The sequence below is a fragment of the Amborella trichopoda genome, chromosome 9 (assembly GCF_054954075.1).
Source record: "Amborella trichopoda isolate Santa Cruz 75 chromosome 9, AtrichopodaSantaCruz75HAP2 v2.0, whole genome shotgun sequence".
In the NCBI taxonomy this organism is placed as follows: domain Eukaryota; kingdom Viridiplantae; phylum Streptophyta; class Magnoliopsida; order Amborellales; family Amborellaceae; genus Amborella; species Amborella trichopoda.
The window spans coordinates 679138-697363 of NC_142344.1; the positions used below are offsets into that span (position 1 = coordinate 679138).

General features: G+C 36.2%; 1 protein-coding gene across 2 annotated transcripts; it reads left to right on the forward strand.

Annotated features, from left to right (window-relative positions):
• The first annotated feature begins 6182 nt into the window (after window positions 1-6182).
• Window positions 6183-9188, forward strand: LOC18438404 (S-adenosyl-L-methionine-dependent methyltransferases superfamily protein). 2 transcript variants are annotated; one of them, XM_006848588.4, is made up of 5 exons: window positions 6183-6548; window positions 6810-6952; window positions 7847-8034; window positions 8553-8666; window positions 8796-9188. In XM_006848588.4, the coding sequence occupies exons 1-5, from the start codon at window positions 6246-6248 to the stop codon at window positions 8945-8947; spliced, it is 900 nt and encodes a 299-aa protein (XP_006848651.2). In that variant the 5' UTR covers window positions 6183-6245; the 3' UTR covers window positions 8948-9188. The 2 variants fall into 2 exon arrangements, with proteins under 2 accessions (XP_006848651.2, XP_088702953.1); XM_088846827.1 differs by having other exon boundaries at window positions 8565-8666.
• The last annotated feature ends 9038 nt before the right edge of the window (window positions 9189-18226 follow it).

Genomic DNA, 18226 nt, shown 5'->3' on the forward strand with positions numbered 1-18226 from the left:
TGATTTTAAGCCATAAGGATTTTAGTTCTCAAGGAATTCTTATATGTTTTTTAGATCGATTTATGGCATTTTGCGAATCTCGGTCAATAATAAATGGCCTATTCCCAAAATTGGCTGCCAAAAGTTTAAAACCTTGAAGGACAGTTGTCATTTCAGCATAGTTGGTGATGGCTTCACCAATCGGGCTTGCATAAGATAGAAGAACGAGACCATTGGAATTTTGCATCACTCCCCCAATACCGGTTAAACCAGGATTATCTTGTGAGTTTTCATCAAAATTTAACTTTAGCATATCACACGGAGGAGGAAACCAAACACCTTGGCCTGATTCGAGTAGGGCTTAGGAAGATGAAGTTATGACACTTTCATAATCACTTGGTTTGAAATCCGACGTACAAGAGTGAGTGTGACATCCTTGTATTAAAAATAAATGGTATATTTTTCTATTTTAAACATAGAGCCCCATAATGTTTAAGACCACGTAAGGCTTCATTTGAAAGTTGGCAAATATCAAAGCTATTTATTGATGAAGAGGATTACCCAAATGGGATTTACGAAATTTGAAATAAAGAGATGGGAGAGAAGCGCCCCTTTTCACAAGGGAATACACTAGACAGTTAGCTTCCTTAAAAGCATGCTGAAAAGAGCCAATTGCCCCTATCATCAGGTCAATGATTTTAAGCCATAAGGATTTTAGTTCTCAAGGAATTCTTATATGTTTTTTAGATCGATTTATGGCATTTTGCGAATCTCGGTCAATAATAAATGGCCTATTCCCAAAATTGGCTGCCAAAAGTTTAAAACCTTGAAGGACAGTTGTCATTTCAGCATAGTTGGTGATGGCTTCACCAATCGGGCTTGCATAAGATAGAAGAACGAGACCATTGGAATTTTGCATCACTCCCCCAATACCGGTTAAACCAGGATTATCTTGTGAGTTTTCATCAAAATTTAACTTTAGCATATCACACGGAGGAGGAAACCAAACACCTTGGCCTGATTCGAGTAGGGCTTAGGAAGATGAAGTTATGACACTTTCATAATCACTTGGTTTGAAATCCGACGTACAAGAGTGAGTGTGACATCCTTGTATTAAAAATAAATGGTATATTTTTCTATTTTAAACATAGAGCCCCATAATGTTTAAGACCACGTAAGGCTTCATTTGAAAGTGGAGGATGTTAATTCATGTAGGTACTTGGGACGGATCTATTTTTTAAGAGAAATGTACGCTTGTATTTAATGTTTATAATGTTCCCTTTTGATCTTTTCTTTTTACTAAATGTATGACTTTAGATGTTGCTGTTTTAAAGTCAAAAGTAGAAGATTCAAGGCCAGAGGAGATTTCGTGTTAGACCTTAAGGTTTCAAGGGGATATTTTGGGAGAAATAAAATATAATATAACAACGAGGTCGAACGTAAAATGGAAAATCTTTGGAGGAATGGTGTAATGACTGATATCATGTGGCTAGCATAAATTTCTCTTTATTTAAATAGAATGCAAAACATTTACTGTAATTTTGTATGCCGACGCGAACGTGAAAAAAGACTAGCTAAATACCAAACGATCCAACACTGACCACTGATACAAAAGTGAGCTGATGACAAAAACGGATTCAGACCCTTATGAAACATAATCCAAACAGGCGAATGATTCCATACAATGGTTGTATAATAGTATAATGCAATCACACATTTAGAAAATCATGTTTGTGATATTTGCATGACTCCAAATTTTGCTCACACATTATTTTTCATCATCATAATCAATCTTACGAAAAAAATATATTCAATCTGTACTCTATATATGGTCAAAATTCGTACCCTCCAATAATGAATCACAACCGTTCATTTGGTGAATTTCAAGATCTAGGTCTTGAAAAATTCAAAATCACTTTTTTATTTTTATCATTGTTAATCTAATGATGATAATGCTATATAAAAATTTTAGGAATAAAAAAATCCTTATGAGGCCTATATCTAACCATCTCATAAAAATGGACGGCTTATATTAATTGGGCGGCTAGAAAAACATTTTCTATGAAATTTTTTCAAAATTTTCTTTTTTTTGTGATTGTTCTTTAGAGTTAAAAAAATGTACATTTAAAAATTTGTGTCGAACAAATGTCTCTAACATAATTTTTTAAGATGATTACATTATACCACTATACAACCATTGCATGAAATCATTCCCCAATAAAACAAGGAAAATGTTATATAAGGTTGCAACCTTACAATTTAAAATTACACATGCATCTAAACAATCCATTGGAAAATATTGTTTTAATGTTGAAAAACCCTTTAATTGATCATCTCAACATTGATAGTAATGAATATGATAAAAAAAAAAGAAAAGATTTTGAGTCCAAGAAATAATGTATCTTGCAACACATTATCTAGACCATCCATTTCAAGATTTTCATATGTTTATATATCTACTTGATTTTAGTCATTTTTAGAGTTTAAAATTTTATAATTAGATATGAAAATAGATTTTCAGATAATCTTAAGAATGTTTTACCCCAAAATTGCATATTATGATAAAATTTCGAAGTGGATTGTTTAAGGTTGCAACCTTATACAAACCACACTCATAAAACAATATTATCAACTTCCCTTCATTTCAACTTCGACTTCCAGTAGAGGTCTTCACGGTTTACATCTACCCATAGGAAGGAATTTGTGCATCACTTGCTTCTCCGAAAACATCTTACATCCACCTAATTTAAAGTTAAATACGTAGTACAAGGGGCTTTCCATTTATTGGACCCACATTTACATGATATTGTCGTTTGGTTGGGGTTTCTTAGATCGGTTAAATCATTAAAATGTTGTTGAGAGTTTCTAATCTAAGTTATTTAAATAATACTTTAATATGGTTTAGATCGACCGTCATATAAGAGAGTTTGACTATCCAATATAGGCTTGTGGTTATCGACATCTGCATAAAGATATGAAAGAGAATGAGTGAAATTAATAGGTGCCTAAGAATTAGTTGGTGAAATTTTAAAAATAAAAAAAATTATTTATTTAAGGATAAATTAGTTAAAAAAAAAATAGATCTTTGAAGATGAGATGACTGGCTGTATTAAGAAAGTGGCAAAAGAAATTTTATGAGAATCTAAGGAAAATAAATTCCAATAAAGAGACGCGGTGGTGGAGTGATGAGGTTCAGAAGGCCATTAGCGAAAAATGATCATGTCATAAAACTTGGCTATATAATGAAAAAATTCAAAACTGAAAAGAACATAAAAATGCTACAAAAAACTCTAAATACATAGTAAGTAAAGAAAAACTTAAGGCATATGATAATCTATAGAGCAAACTTAAAATAAGAAAAGATGTTTTCAAATTAGAAAAATGAGAGAGAAAATGTGTAGGGATCTAGACCGTATGAAATGTATTACGAGTGAAGAAGATATCAGTGAAAGGTGGAAAGTTTATTTCGAAAATTATTAAATGACAAATACAATGAGAACATAGCGGTAGAAGCAATCGTTGGCATAGAAAAGGGCGGAGTTCATAGATACATTCATAGGATTAATATATCGGAAGTGAAAGAAGCTTTGAAAATGATGAAGATAGGAAAAACCTTAGGACTACATGGTATTCCGATAGAGGTTTGGAAGTACATAGGGGAGATTGATATTGGCTGGCTGACCAAGTTGATCAAGAACACTTATGATAAAGTATCTCGATATTTCATTTGGTGGGTGTTGAAAAAAAAAGGTATTTCAAAGCACTACATCGACTTGGTGAGATATATATGAAAGAGAGTTAACTAGTCTACGAACAACTACTAGAGAGACGAGTGGGTTTTCAATTATTACAGAGCTACATCAGGGATCAACACTGAGCCCATACCTTTTTCTCTTGGTTATGGATGACTTAATTAGGCACCTACAAGATGAGCCACTATGGTGCATGTTGTTCACATATGACATAGTTTTGATTGATGAAATTTGAAACGACATCAATACAAAGTTAGAACTTTGGATGGATGCTCTAGAATTTAAAAGTTTTAAAATTAACTAGACTAAGATAGAGTAAATGGAATGCAAGTTTAGTAATAATAGGAGTAGATACAAGGAAGTAGTTACGATTAACGGCCAGGAAATATAAAAAAGAGCGTACTTTCGATATCTTGGGTCGATAATCCAAGAAAATGAAGAGATTGAACAAGATGTCGAACATAAAATTAGAATGGGTGGGCAAAGTGGAGATGTGCAACCGGAATTTTACGTGATCGCCGCATCTCAATGAAGCTGAAGATCAAGTTCCATAGGACAACTGTGAGACCAACTTTTATTTATGGGGTGGAATGCTAGGGGCAGAATGTAGAAATATGTACGAGTTAGTTCAAGTGGAAGGCTAAAAAAAGACAAAAGGTAGACCCAAAAAGACATAGTTGGAAGTATGAGAAAAAATATGGGGACTTATGACCTCACTGAGGATATACCCTTTAATATAACATAACCACAGATTAAGATTCATTTAGCCAACCTTAATTAGTTGGAAAAAGGATTTGATGTTGATGATGATTTTAATATATTTTTATGAAAAAACAAATTAATATAAGATGTCAATTTTATATTATTCGTATTAAAATAGTACATCTTCTAACAAATGATTTGAACCATAATTTACAAGATTTTGAAGTGTGCATAGATCTAGTATATCTAGATCATTTTTAAAATTTTAAATTTTATAAATAAAGATGAGAATAGATTTTCAAGCCATTATAAAATCTCTTACTATGAAATTATATCTCCATACAAAAATCAAAAGGTGCTTCCTACTTCTGGTATAATGAATGTACCTTATACAAACCTCACCTTTTTAAGAAAAGGTGAGGTTTATTTAATATTACACTCATATCTAAAATTTGCTTAGAGAGGTTACGAGATTAGAAGCGTTGATGGCGTAAGAAGATATTTTCATCCCACGTTATCTCAATCTAATTTTTTTAAAAAAATAGTGTAGATTGAACAGATCAATAAAAACTTGTAAAATCTTAAAGATAGTACATATTGGTCGAAATAACTTGTTACAATATGCATTGTTTTATACTTGAATTTTTTTTTTATTTGTGACCATTGATCTTGAGGTTGAAATGATCAATTGGAGTGCTTACCAACACCATCACACCCTCTTTTATAGGATTTTTGAGGTGCACCTTAAGGGGGAAAAAAAAAAAAAACTTGGAATTTTTAGTTTGAGATTGTTGACAAAGAGATTATTTACCTTTTGTACAAATAGGTCACAACTATTCCTATTTATTAAATGTCAAATTGGATGGCTTGAGATGAATCACAAAGTTCGAGAATTTTTATTTTGAAAGTTTTGTTTCTAATCAATAACACTTTTAACAACTATCCAAATTAAATCTTAAAATCCATCTCAAAATTGGATGTCAAATTGGATGGTTTGAGATAAATCACAAAGTTTGCCATTTTTTATTTTGAAACTTTTGTTTCTAATCAAAGACTCTTAACAACTACCCAAATTAAATCTTAAAATCCATTTCAAAAATAAATTTATTAAGAGGCCCGTATTTTTACATAGGGCTTGGTCGCATAGGAACGAGGTCCTTTTGAAATATAAGGGGCAAGGAAGGATCGTGAGTTCCTCACGTCCTTATATAAATAGTAAAGCAAAAATATATATAGAATCGAGGCTCTAAACAATCAATTTAGAGCCTACCTAAAAAATTTCATTAGAAGAGGTTGTTTAGATGCTCAAATATCCTCAAATTAACCATCTCAACATCAAAATGCATAGAATGAGAAAAAAAAAATAGATTTCAAGTTTTGAAAATAGTGTATTTTATAATATATTTTGAACCATCAATTTTCAAGATTTTCAAATTTTTATAGATCTATCGATCAACACTATTTTTAAAGCTTTAAACTTTATAAATAAATATGAAAATATATTTTAAAGTTATGACAAAGATCTCCGCTATTGAAATAACATATCTGGATACTATTTCAAGGTAGGATTTAATATGATTGTTTTGAGCCTAGGCTCTATACAAACCGTACCCAAAAGTAAATGGCCGGGAGAAAATCCAACAAACCCCCGTAAAGTCAGTACTCTGCAGTGTGGAGCACTAGGGCCCGCAGACTACCGCGATGAAGTCGATGGCATCCAATAAAAGCGCCACCAAAGCCAAAGCCTCCAAGTTGATTTGTCAAAGCCCAAGCCTCTCTAAATTGCTCCTCTCTCAATCTCTCTTGTGTGTCATGGCGGTGGCGGTGGCGGAGGCGGAGGCGGAGGCGGAGGCGGAGGCGGAGGCGGAGGCGGAGGCGGAGGCGGAGGCGGAGGCGGTGGCGGAGGCCGATGAAGGGGAAGAAAGAGAAAGATTGGGTTCGTACAAGGGTGAAGTTAGGGTGGTAAAAGAGGCAGCAGAAGAGATACTGCTCCTCTGGGCCCTGCAACAACCCACCTCGCATACACAAAATTCATTTGTCAGACACACCTCTCTCCAACTCAACCTCCAAGCATGCGGCCGCAATCTCACCATTTTCCAGTCCCCTTCCTCCATGGTAACACACTCCACTCCTCCCTCTCTATCTATCTGGCGAACTCCCATTCTCCAGTCGTCTCGTTCCATTAACAAGTCACCTCTGCACATACGATCACCATTACACTCTTTCTTTTTTTTCTCTCAAAAAACTAAGTAAAATAAAATTATTTTTTGTTTATTTTAATTGAGCACCCTAACCACTTCTAGTTGGATCTTGGAAGAGGATTTTGTTAACTGAAGAGTTTGGTTAAGCAAAGAATGTACGGTGCTTTTCTTCCAGAGCACACCAGGAGTGACAGGAGCTGTGACGTGGGACAGTGGAGTTGTTTTAGGGAAATTCTTGGAGCATGCTGTGGATTCTGGCCTTCTTGTGCTCCAGGGAGCAAAAGCTGTTGAACTCGGTTCAGGATGCGGTTTAATCGGGTCATCTCTCTCTCTCTCTCTCTCTCTATATATATATATATATATATATAAAAGCAAAAATGAACATTTCTCTTAAAAAAAATCGACCGTCATGGACATAATATGTACTGTTACGGACATAGCAAACCGGTGGACATTGGAAGTGTAGTTACATTTATTACTGCATAAAATCATTATATATATATATATATATATAAAATGGTAATAACACTAAGAGACCCTCTCATAGTTTTATGTGAGTAAAACCCTCTCATTTTGATGTGAGTAAGACGTCAAAGGATCATCATTAAATTTTAATATATATATATATATATATAAATTTTGACATATATAATTATATATATATATAATGACCGTATTGAACATTTGCACCACATAAAAATTATGTAACATTAAGACAAAAAAACACAGGTTTCGAATTTCAGTTGCTTAAGAATGGGCTCAAGGCTACGTGGTCCAAGGGAAAAAAAAAGAAAGACAGATCCTAGATGATTCTTCACTCGAAACTTCATAAAATGCAGATGCACCATACTAATAAATTTAGAAGATCGGATTTTTCGATTTCCAGTCTAATGGCCTGAATCCCGACCAATTCAGCTGAAATATTAATTTAACAAAACAACTTTTGATTAAATTTATGGTCTTATGAATGGCACATGATGTTCCAACCTGATCAAATGGACTCAAGGCAAGGAATTAGACAGCCCACCTGATCAAATGGACTCAAGGCACTGTATTCGAAACCCGAAAGTCCAAAGAAAAAAATGAAAATCCTAACCTCAAGTTCCATCATATTTTAAGAAGATAAAACCCCAACCTGGTCTTTTCCTTGATCCTTTCATTACTGAACTCTACCTGAATGAAGTATTGCCTCGGTTCCAAAACTGTTTTCAGTTGTATCGCAGCTCTTCTCGGTGCTCAAGTTATAATGACAGATTTGCCTGATCGGCTGAGACTGCTCAAGAAAAACATTCAAACCAACCTCCTTGACATTGGAGGTATACGGGGTTCTGCAACTGTGAGCAAGCTCACATGGGGTGATGACTTGGATCGTGACTTCACCGACCTTTTGCCCAATTATGGTGAGCAGGCCTTCTTGCTAGTTTTCAAGAACACTTTTCTCTTTCTCTCTCTCTCTCACGCCTCTTCTTCTACTTGTGTTTGGTAGATGGAGTAATCATCCTTCTTTCCAACTTCTTCTGGTTTTTGACTAACTATTTGTGTTAAGAGTTAAAAACACTCCATTTGGTGTTTCTATTTTCTGTTTATGAGAAACAGCTACAAATATGAAAGGTGGGAGAATCTTGAGTCTACACTAAACTATTCAGACTCTCTCTTTTCTCTCTCTCTCATATTTTGGACCCGTTTGTTCCGGTGAAAAAGAACATATAACTTAAAACATACAAAATATGCATTTAGGAAACCAAAAAAAAAATCTAAATCCAAATAGCAAGTCTACGGCATATCAAATTTCTTTTCCCCTAAATTCAACAGGAGACGAGATATCAACTGCCCAAAGCAAACCTTTTACTGATTTTTTGTGGTTTATCTTTCTATTTATGATTTGATTGTAAAGATTGTGAGTGGTTTTTATTCTTAGTGCTCGCCTCAGACGTAGTCTACAATGAAGAGGCAGTCACTGAATTATTGATCACTTTAAAGCATCTTTCTGGGAGCCATACAACTACTTTCATGGCAGGAGAGCTACGAAATGGTATACAATTTGGCAAACTTGAAATCGTCTACTAATCTGCTCAGATTTTTTTTTTTTTCTGATAAATCGTCTGCTTAGATTTCTCTCTTGAATGAGCATTTGAAGCTAACAACCTTGTTTACTTTACAGATGCTGTGCTCGAATACTTCTTGGAAGCTGCAATGGAAGAATTCATAGTTGGACACGTGGATCAAGCATTATGGCATCCAGAGTTTTGCAGTAACAGAGTGGCAATCTTTGTTTTAGTCAAGAAATCAAAAGTCGGAGTTGAAAAGTATTAGATGAGATAATTCCAACCAGTTGTTAAGTTTAGATTTAGGCAGTTAATCCCTGTTTAAACCTGCCCCCATTTTGATATCTCCTACAAAGGAGATGGCAGAGATGGCAACTTGTTATTTACAAATACTTGTTTTGGAGAAAATTATTGAGATCTTTAGACTCAGTTGCGACCAATCGATTTTCCACCGATGTACATTGGTCCTCTTATAGAATTTGTTCTATGCAAGAAAACACAGTTTCAAAGATAAGCATTGGTATGTCTACTGATCTAACATACTGTCCACTAAACTAACATAACTGTGAGTTGTATAAGAAAACATGAGCATAGGGTGCCCATGGAATAGGTCCAAAGCAATGCTTTCATACATACACACCTACATACGATACATACAGTACATACATATACACTCACATAATTGATTCTGTATAGCAAAAATTGAATTTATATATAAGAACCAACGAAAGGAATGGTATCCGTATAAATAATGTATACACACATAGCATACAAGCCCCACAATAATGTTTCTTCCATTGACCAAACATAGAATAGACATGGTTTCAGATGAAATTCAAAAGGCAACTCATAAAACAATGGAAATCGTGGATCTTTTCATGTACAATTCTGGTATATCATCAGATCTTCAAATTTACTCTGCTTATTTTCCCATGGTCCATTATAAGAGTGCACTGCTAAGTGCTACCAATTATATTTTCTCAAAGAAGCCATTCACAGAGCAATAAAACTGGTAAAAGCAAATGTCTCATATGAAACAAACGAGAAAATTACTAACAAAAAGAAAAAAGGAGTTAATGTGAGAAGAAATGGAAATTGAAAAAGAAAATGTTGGCGCATGCTACATATATAAATACACATATTTCTATACATGAACTGAAATTTCAGGTAGGTAAAAGACAAGATCTCTTAGATTATTACAAATATGCTGATAGTTGTTCCCCCATGTTTCATTGATTGGTGCCGAATTTTAAGGAATACAAATTCCAAAGGCCACTAATAAAGCCCACCATTTGGAATGTATATGACATTCTGAATATTTGATCATTCAAACGTCCTATAACCCATTATATAGAGGCGTCACACTTTACGATACAGTCAATTGGTTCTCCAAATTTAACTGAGGATTTCTTGACAACTTGTGAGCATTTTTGGCGACCAAATCTTTTGCAGGAGCATGTTCCCAAAACAGCTCCACTTGCTATCTTCACCAGCAAAAGCATCACCAATGATCTGTAGATTTTACCAGTAATGATAAGCCCTTTCATGCCCATGTTGTTGAATAATGTCGAGGCCACGATAGGTTAGCCTGCATCTAAGTATATTCATGGGTCATATTGGCATGAGTACAAGGTGGACCGTTTGCATCTGAATAAGTGCCATTTGTGAGAAATCTACCATCGCTTTCTTCCTAATTCTTTGGATGATTGCTCGCTCTACAAACAGAACTATCAGCACCAAGTACTCTTTTAGCAAACTCCAAAGGAAGCCTAAGGATTGTCTCTTCATTTCTCTGGTTGCAATAAGCATCAATAAGTCATGCATAAGTACTGAAACTTGGGCAAAAGACATTCCTACTGTTCAAATAAACGAGAAGATGCAGTGGGGGAGATTCTTGTGCAAAGGAAAAGAAAATGCTTTGGACACCACATATGGGCATAGTTTCGTCATATGAAAGATGCCTGCAACCTTCATAACGTGTATTAGAACGATTCTATTACTCCCCACACTGATATTAATACGAGTAGAGGGGATTTTCCTCGTAAGTTCCAAGAACTTGAGCTATTTCTGGGATCATTAGTTAACTAGATCTCCTCTTCCAATGCAATATACGATACTTAAGCCTTGAGTTAAACACCCACATCTGTTGTAAATTCTTGCATAGCTCTCAACTAAAATGATGCAGTGGAGATACAAACATCTGTTTTCAAGAGAAAATTATAGCAAGAGGTAAGTCATGGAAAAAATATAGGATGTACCATCCACTATATAGAGGTCCGTTGACCTGAGGCGTATTCAATATGTGCATTTAAAAAATCGTGTTCGGTCAACTTGAAAAGCAGGAAAAGAGAGACAGAGAACAGCAGGCAGAGGGGGTAAAGTAAAGAAGCCACCAGAAAAGGCACAGGAGTCCAGAACTAGGAAGCAGCGAGTATAGTCTTCTGCCAGAGTCAAAATTAGAGGTAGTAGAAAACGGATCATCAAATCAGTATGGGCTAAATTGAATCCATTATTTTAATGAACAAAGGAATGCTAGGGCATTTTTCAACTTTTTGATTTCAGAATTTAAAAGAAAGTACAATGAGTGAATCACTAAAAAAGAAAATAAGAAAATGCCTTAGATAAGATGAAAACGGGGCATGACCCATACACCAGAACATATTGACTCATGAACTTCAGTATTTTTCCACCCAAAACAGTTTTGTGAAGAATTGAATGAGTTCTAAATAACCCCATGGACAAAAAAAAGTACTTGAAGGGAAGAAAGACCGCAATTCTTTTATGTTATTCATGAAAGTATACAGAATTAATTAATGACAGAAAAACATGTACCTTTTTTTTGGGTAGGTGAAAAACATGTACCTTAAACTACATTCATTACATGACTCCACATATTCAAGTTAAAATGCAAATTATCAACCAAACATAAAGTAAAGCAAGAAAGCAATGTGTGACTACTTTTATTTTTCAAATATGGAACATTACAGTGAGTACCAACTAATAATAAGCAGGAAATGACATCGTCATCATCATTCGAGCCTCATCCCAATTGTTTGGGGTTGGCTACATCAAGGGCCAAATCCTTAGTTAGACCATAAGTACTATATCTCTTCTTATTCATTCCATCCATGTCCTTGTGGGCCCTCCCCTTGCCCTTTTTAGAGCCCTTCCACTTGAACCAAATCGCCCTTCCTAACTAGTTCTGCATTAGTTCTATACTACACATGGCCAGCCCACCTAAAGCTACTCTCCCTCATCTCTCATTTCCTTAAAAAACTTTCATGCCTCTCATTCATTATCATCATCATCATTCATTATCTCATTCATTATCATCATCATCATTCAAGCCTTATCCCAATGATTTGGGATTGACTACATGAATCTTATTCCTCCATTCTTATCAAGGGTGGGTTGTACCTTCAATAAGACCAAAAATCATCATATTTTTTCTCACTAATTCTATCAATGTCCTTTTGGGCCTTCCCCTTGCCTTTTAGATGCTTCCATTTGAAACAAATCACACCTCTTAACTGGTGTTGTATTAGGTCTTCGCTGCACATGGCCAGCCCACCTAAGTCTATTTTCCCTCATCTTATCATCTATTGAAGCCACACCTAAGTTCCTTCGTATATATTTATTTTGAATTATATCCTTTCTTGTCTTGCCACTCATCTATCTTAACATTCTCATCTCAGCTACGCCTATCCTATGGATATGTTGTTTCTTGACCGCCCAACATTCCCTCTCATAAAGCATGACTGGTCTTATAGTCATCCTATAGAACTTCCCCTTCAGTCTCAATGGTATGCGGTAATCACATAAAGTTGTGGATGCACATCTCTACTTTGCCCAACTAACTCTAATTTTATGTGCGACATCTTCTCCGATCTCTCTATTCTCCTGGATTATCGACGCAAGATATCCGAAACAATCTCTTTTAGGTATTATTGATCATCAACCTTAACTGCTTCTTTATTTCTACTCCTATTGTTACTAGACTGGCATTCCATATATTCTATCTTAATCTGGTGAATTTTAAAACCTTTAGATTCTAGAGCACCCCTCCAACGTTCTAACTTTGCGTTGATGACGCCTGCAGTCTCATCGATTAAAACTATGTCATCCGTGAACAATATACACCGCGGTAACTCATCTTGTAGGTGCCTGGTTAACTCCTCTATAACAAAAACAAAGATATATGGGCTTAGTGCTGACCCTTGATGTAGGTCCATTGTCCTTGAGAACTCACTCCTCTCCACTTGTTGTCCGTACACTAGTTACACTCCCTCATATATATCTCTCAATATGTCAATTTAGCCTCTAATGACTCCTTTCTTTTTTAACACCCACTAAATTAAATCTCTAGGTACCCTATTGTGTGCTTTCTCTAAATCAATAAAAGACATGTAGAGGTATTTTCCCTTTGCCCTAAACTTCTCAATCAGTTGCCTTAAGTAGGAAATGACTTTGATAGTTGACCTCCGTGGCATAAAATTGAACTGAATTTCTGATACACTCGCACTCCTTAATTGTTGCTTAACCACTCTCTCTCACAGCTTCATAGTGTGGCTTAAAAGTTTAATCCCTCGATAGTTCTTACAATTCTGCATGCATCAGTTGTTTTTGTAAATAGATACCACAATACTTTTTCTCAATTTGTTTGGCATTTTCTTTGTTCTCCCTACTTTGTTGAACAACTTGCTAAGCCAACATATATCAATCTCCCCCATACACTTCCAAATCTCTATCGAGATACCATATGATCCTAAAGCCTTTACTATCTTTATCTTTCTCAAAACTTCTTTCACTTTAGATATCCTAATCGTGCAAATGTAACTATAACCTCCACCCTCATTTATTTTAGGGGTTCCTCCTAACGTTGTATTCCCATAGTGTTTGTTATTTAACAATATTTGAAAATAAATTTTCTGCCTTTCGTTGACCTTGGCATCTTTTACCAGGATCCTCTGACCGTCACTCTTAATGCATCTAATGGGATCTAGATCCGTACACTTCATCTATCACATGTTTCCTAGTTTAACAATATCTTTTTCACCTTCTCTTATCCCTAGTTTATTGTATAGATTATTAATGCTTTAAGTTTTGATCATTTCTATTACATTACCAAGCTTTATAACATGATGTTTTCTTTGCTAATAGCTTTCTGAACCTCATCACTCCACCATTAGGTTCCTTTGTCAAATTTTCTTTTCCCTCTAGTTTCTCCTAAAACGTCTTTTGCCACTTTCTTAATACAATGACCATCTCATTCCATTTAACATTAACTTCGTGCTCAGAATTCGATTTTCTTTCTCTTACCAATTTATCCCTAAATAAATGTGTTATTTTTTAATTCCAAGAACTTATGTTACACGGTTAAAGTCTCTCTTGGGATAGCCTAGTCTTTGTATGATGGTCGATCTACCTTCTTTACTAGAAAGAAGTCAATCTAACTTTTATATGATCTACTTTTACATGATATTAAACGTTCATCTCCTTTTTTATATAACATAGGTTCAGGATTCATGATAAGATGTGGCAAATATTTGTGTTGGTTACTTACCTAACACAATCTACCTCTTTTACTCGAGCTTGGGATGGGTTAAGGGAAAGTTTAAGATCCTCACCCTTATTAGACCTTTCATGCCTCTCATTCAATCTTCCCAAAAACACCCATAAATCAAAACATTGTAGGTCACCATATCAGGCCATATCCTGTCCTTTATGCAAAGCAAAGCAATAAGAGTATTCCCAGTAAACAGGCCTAAAGGAACGCTTCTTTCATGCATCTAGTCCATCAGTTTCTCAGCTTTCTCTACATCACCAGACATGTAACAGGCATGGATCATGGCATTGTAAATGTGGGTATTGGCAATAATCCCAATTGTCACCGTCGAGAATTTTCCATAGAGTGGTCATTAATTTTGCCTTTGTAAGTGCACTTAATAGAGGAATGAAAGCATCGAGATGGGGTTTAAAACCATGGATAACCATCAGGTTAAATATCAGAGTTGCGCCTTGGATCATCTTAGATTGAGCATAGAAGATGGTTAATCAGATTGAAACCTGAAAAATTGAAATGGGGTCACTGTAACTGGTAAGAAGTGAACTTAGGATAAAGTGAGAAGAAAACATTCCACAGATTATCCTTTTAAAAAAACATCGTGCAATATTGTGTGTTTTTTCTTGGTACAAATGTGTACTGTGGTCCAGTGTGGTTGGACAAGTTTAGAGGTTCACTTTATAATCCTGCAGTTTCCAGCATCCATTCAAGCAAAACTACCAGAAAGTTTCTCATGTTTCTAAGCAGAAATCGAAGAGCAGAGCTAGAGTATAAAGAAATAAATGATTATGAATAACCATTCTTGAGTGACAAACATATCCATGCTCCAATCGTCCTTCGCTGTCATGGATAACATATTCAGGCCTTCCATGCTCTCGTTCTCATGGATAACATATTCAGACATTCGATGCTCTCTCTCTCTCTCTCTCTCTCTCTCTCTCTCTCTCTCTCTCACACACACACACACACACACACAAACCCAACATATGCATGTTAGGCACAACCTGTTCTCCAGTAAAGGCCTTGGCTAGCAAGCATTTGCCTAAATTGGAATTCGAAATAATACCAAACAAAGTGCAATTTCGATATTATGGTTCGGCAATCCCAGAAAATAGAGAGATTGAAGAAGATTTCGCACGTAGAATTAGAGCTGGGTGGGCGATGTGGAGACGTAAAACCAGAGTTTTATGTGATCGCCGCTTGCCAATGAAAGCTAAAGGGGAAGTTCTATAGGACAGTTGTGAGAACAATTTTGCTTTATAGGGCTAAATGTTAGGTGATCAAGAAACAATATACCCATAGGATGAGTGTAGCTGAGATGAAGATGTTAAGATGAATGAGGGGCAAGACAAGTACAAATAGAATTCAAAATGAATACATTTGGAAGAACATAGGTGTGGCTCCAATAAGTGATAAGATAAGAGAAAGTAGACTTAGGTGAGCTAACCATGTGCAGAGCAGATCCAGTACAGCTCCTGTTAGGAGGTGCGAGATGGTTCAAATTGAAGGCCCAAAAAGTGCAAGGGGTAGGCCCAAACGGACAGTTGGAAGTAGTGAAAAAAAATTTGTCGACTTATGGCCTCACTAAGAATATGGACCTTGATAGAGCAAAATGACGGACCAAGATTCGTTTAGTCGACCCCAAATAGTTGGGAAAAGGCTCTGATGCTAATGATGGAATTTAAAACAATGATTTTAAAACAAAGAGAAAGTTGAATTATTTACTAAAATAAGGCAACACAAGCTGTGAATATGCAAGCTCAGATCTTGGAGAATTAAAAGTCACTCTATGATTAATAGTCTATTTATATCTATGTAAAATCCGCTTCTTCCATTCAAAGGGCCTGCAACCATGGTGGTTAACAAGCAAACTGTGCACATAGAATGACCATTATACTCTTTATTGTTTCTTTTAGTTAGGCACAGTAACCATTTCTAGTTAGAATTTGAAAATGGGAAACCTTGGAAAATGATGTTGATTCTGGCCTTCTTCTACTTCATTGTGCTAAAGCTTCTCTCTCTTCCCCCCCACCCCACCTATCCCCCCTCCCCCCCTTCTCTCCGTGCACAAGCACAGAGAAACACAGAAAGAAAACCATAAATTAGATTTTCATTTGACTTTCTGACTAAAAAGCAACTCCTGCATTTGGGCTGATCTCCTTCAACTGTCCCATTGGCAATGGGTGAACCCCCCAACTCTTCCCCCATCTTTTCGTGCCCATTTCTCCCCTCCCTGGTCTAAGGCGGGTACCACTTTATGGAGAGGCTCTGTGACAGCAACCCTCTCAGTCATCAGGCAGGAAAGGATTAACAGAATCTTCCTCAGCCAATGGTCATACCCATCAGCTTTGATCGAGAAGGCCAAATCCCTGGTTATATTTTGGGCAATTCACAATAAAAAATTTAGCCACCTATCTCTCTCAGACTTCCAACTCAATTGGCCTACCTTGCTGAATCTTTCATCATTCAGATTTCCTCGTGCTTCTTTCTGGAGACCCCCAGATCCCGACCACATCAAGTTCAACTTTGATGGCTGCTCATTGGGAAACCCAGGGTCAGCAGGCATGGAGGGATTATTTCGTGACTCTGGAGGAGTCATCCTGTGTTCCCTCTCCCTTGCAATTGGTCTCTCGGATTCCACAGTCACAGATGCCCAAGCACTTTGGGAAGTCCTCAAGAATTTTGATCCATCTTGGTGCCAATCTCTAATAGTTGAAGGTGACTCCAAAAACATGTTGGCTTGGGCCTCGGGCAGTTCTTTGTGGCTGTGGAGACTGGATGATGTTTTCGACGAGATTCAACAACTTAGCATCTCAACTTCTATTATGTAGTGCCACATTTGGAGAGAAGCCAATTCTGAGGCTGACTCCTTGGCTAAGGAAGGGGCCTCCCAATCGGTTATAAACGTCAGCTCAACGTAGGGACGCGACTTAGCACCTTTTTGAGCAGATGACTTTCCACTGTTGATACTTGTTCATGTTTATCTTTCCTTCTGTATAGTATCGTCTGATTATTTGTATAGGGTACCCGCCTGTAGGTTGCCTTTTAAAGTCACAAACTGTCTAATTCTATCTTCTTTTAACTGTACAGTGGTACAGGGCTCTGCAACTGTGAGTAAGCTCACATGGGGTCATGAAATCGATTGCAACTTTGCTGAACCTTCACCCGATTATGGTAATTTGGGCTCTTGCATACCTCAATAATTCTCTCTCTCACCACTTCCTCTTCTTTTTCTTTTGATAGAGAAAAGCAGTCCAATTCGCTTTTGTGTTTATGGAGTTAAAAAAGTCCATAAATTAGAGGTGTTTCCTCTAGAGGTACTACATTTTCTTTTTTGTTGTTTTTTTTATATCTTTCGTTTATAGAAATGTTGGTCCTTTTTAAGATTAGCATTATTCTCTAACTAATAGGCATGTTGATCTTGTTTGTAGATGGCATTTAACTGTGAAGTAACACAAAGAATTCTATTTAAAAGGACACAGAATCTGATGATATCCTACAAGTTCTGTTTATTGGAGACCATAATATGAATGTGGGAATCTCACAAGTTCTGTTTATTTGGAGACCAGTTATAAGATATTGAACGTGGGAATCTCTCTCTCTCTCTCTCTCTCTCGTATATTTTGGGGTAAATGCTCTCTCTCATTTTGAACCCTATGCTGTGAAGCCCCAAGATGGAAGCTGGGATGAATACGGAGAGAGAGAGAGCGAGAGAGAGAGAGAGCGAGAGAGAGAGAGAGAGAGAGAGAGAGAGGATATACCATAAAAGATATGCATGTAGATGATAGAAATAATAAGTTTGACAGCGAAGAGACATCAACTCCTCAAAAACAACCCTTTCGTGCTGAATTTTTGTGGTTGTCTTTTCTCTGTATGATTCGGTTGGAATCATTTGTAAATGGATTACAATCATAGTGCTCGCCTCAGATGTACAATGAAGACTGAATTATTACTCATTCTTAAGCATCTTTCTGGGAGCTATGA